A 1,202-nucleotide genomic window follows, 5' to 3' on the forward strand; every position below is an offset into this window, starting at 1 on the left:
ATTTTCTTAGCCATTGTATGCCCATTGGTGTGAGTGCCAAATGACCTTTCATGAATCTCTTTGATAAGTATGTCTACTTCATATCCACACAGACATCTAATCAAGACCATGTCGTGATTTCTTTTGTAAAGTACATCACCGTTAAGGAAGATTTGGGATGCCAATCTTCTGAGTGTTTTCTTATCTCCTCTTGAAGCATTTGCAAGGTACTTTTATTTCTGAAGAGACTATTTAATATCGTAAAACCAAGGTTTATTATCCATTTCCGCTTCAACTGCTATGTAGTATGTTGGATCGTCCATGCTTTGAATTGTTATAAAAGGTGCTTCATTGTGCCAATTGACCTTGAACATGGATGATAAAGTGGCCAAGGCGTCTGCTAGTTGATTCTCCTCTCGAGGGATATATTGGAAAGTGATAACACCGAAGTAGGTGATCATCTTCCGAATGTGGTCTCGATACCTTATTAGCTTAGCATTATGTGTCCCTCATTCTCCTTTTATTTGATTGATAGTGAGATCATAATCCTTGTATACTTCTAAGATCTTGATTCTTAGGTCGATGGCTTCATCGATAATTAGGATGCATGCCTCATACTCTACCATGTTATTAGTGAATGTGAAACATAACCTAGTTGTAAAAGGGATATGGTAACATGTCGGAGAAGTTATGACAACCCTAATTCCATGTCCTTCTGAGTTTGAGGCACCGTCAAATATAAGTTTCCATCGTGATCCTAGTTCAGGTCCTTTGTCTGGGCCAGGGGTCTCACAATCCTTTATTGCCATAACATCTTCGTCGGGGAAGTAAAACTGTATAGGTTGATAATCTTCCATTAGATAATGAGTGAGGTGATCTGCTAACACATTTCCTTTGATAGTTTTTTGTATGACATATTGGATGTCATACTCAGTCAATAACATCTGCCACCAGGCTATTCTTCCAGTTACTGTCGGATTTTTGAAAATATATTTGATATGGTCCATCCTGGATATCATCAGAGTACTATGACACACAATGTATTGTCTCAGACGCCAAGCAGCCCATATTAGAGCACAAAAAGTTTTCTCTAAGAGTGAATATCGAGATTCACAATCGGTGAATTTCTTGCTTAGGTAGTAGATTGCATGTTCCTTCTTTCCACTCTCATCTTGTTTCCCTAGCATATAGCCCATTGAACCGTCAAGTACTGTTAGATACAT

General features: G+C 38.4%; 1 protein-coding gene across 1 annotated transcript; it reads right to left on the reverse strand.

Annotated features, from left to right (window-relative positions):
* Nucleotides 1-488: 488 nt before the first annotated feature.
* LOC127093625 (uncharacterized) lies at nucleotides 489-1,202 on the reverse strand. Its single transcript, XM_051032567.1, has one exon. It carries the CDS (start codon nucleotides 1,200-1,202, stop codon nucleotides 489-491), a length of 714 nt encoding a protein of 237 aa, XP_050888524.1.

The sequence above is a fragment of the Lathyrus oleraceus genome, chromosome 6 (genome assembly GCF_024323335.1).
Source record: "Lathyrus oleraceus cultivar Zhongwan6 chromosome 6, CAAS_Psat_ZW6_1.0, whole genome shotgun sequence".
NCBI lineage: Eukaryota > Viridiplantae > Streptophyta > Magnoliopsida > Fabales > Fabaceae > Lathyrus > Lathyrus oleraceus.

Excerpts from the sequence above, each read along its gene's own strand:
- LOC127093625 (XM_051032567.1), bottom strand. The coding sequence starts at position 1,202 with ATGTATCTAACAGTACTTGACGGTTCAATGGGCTATATGCTAGGGAAA.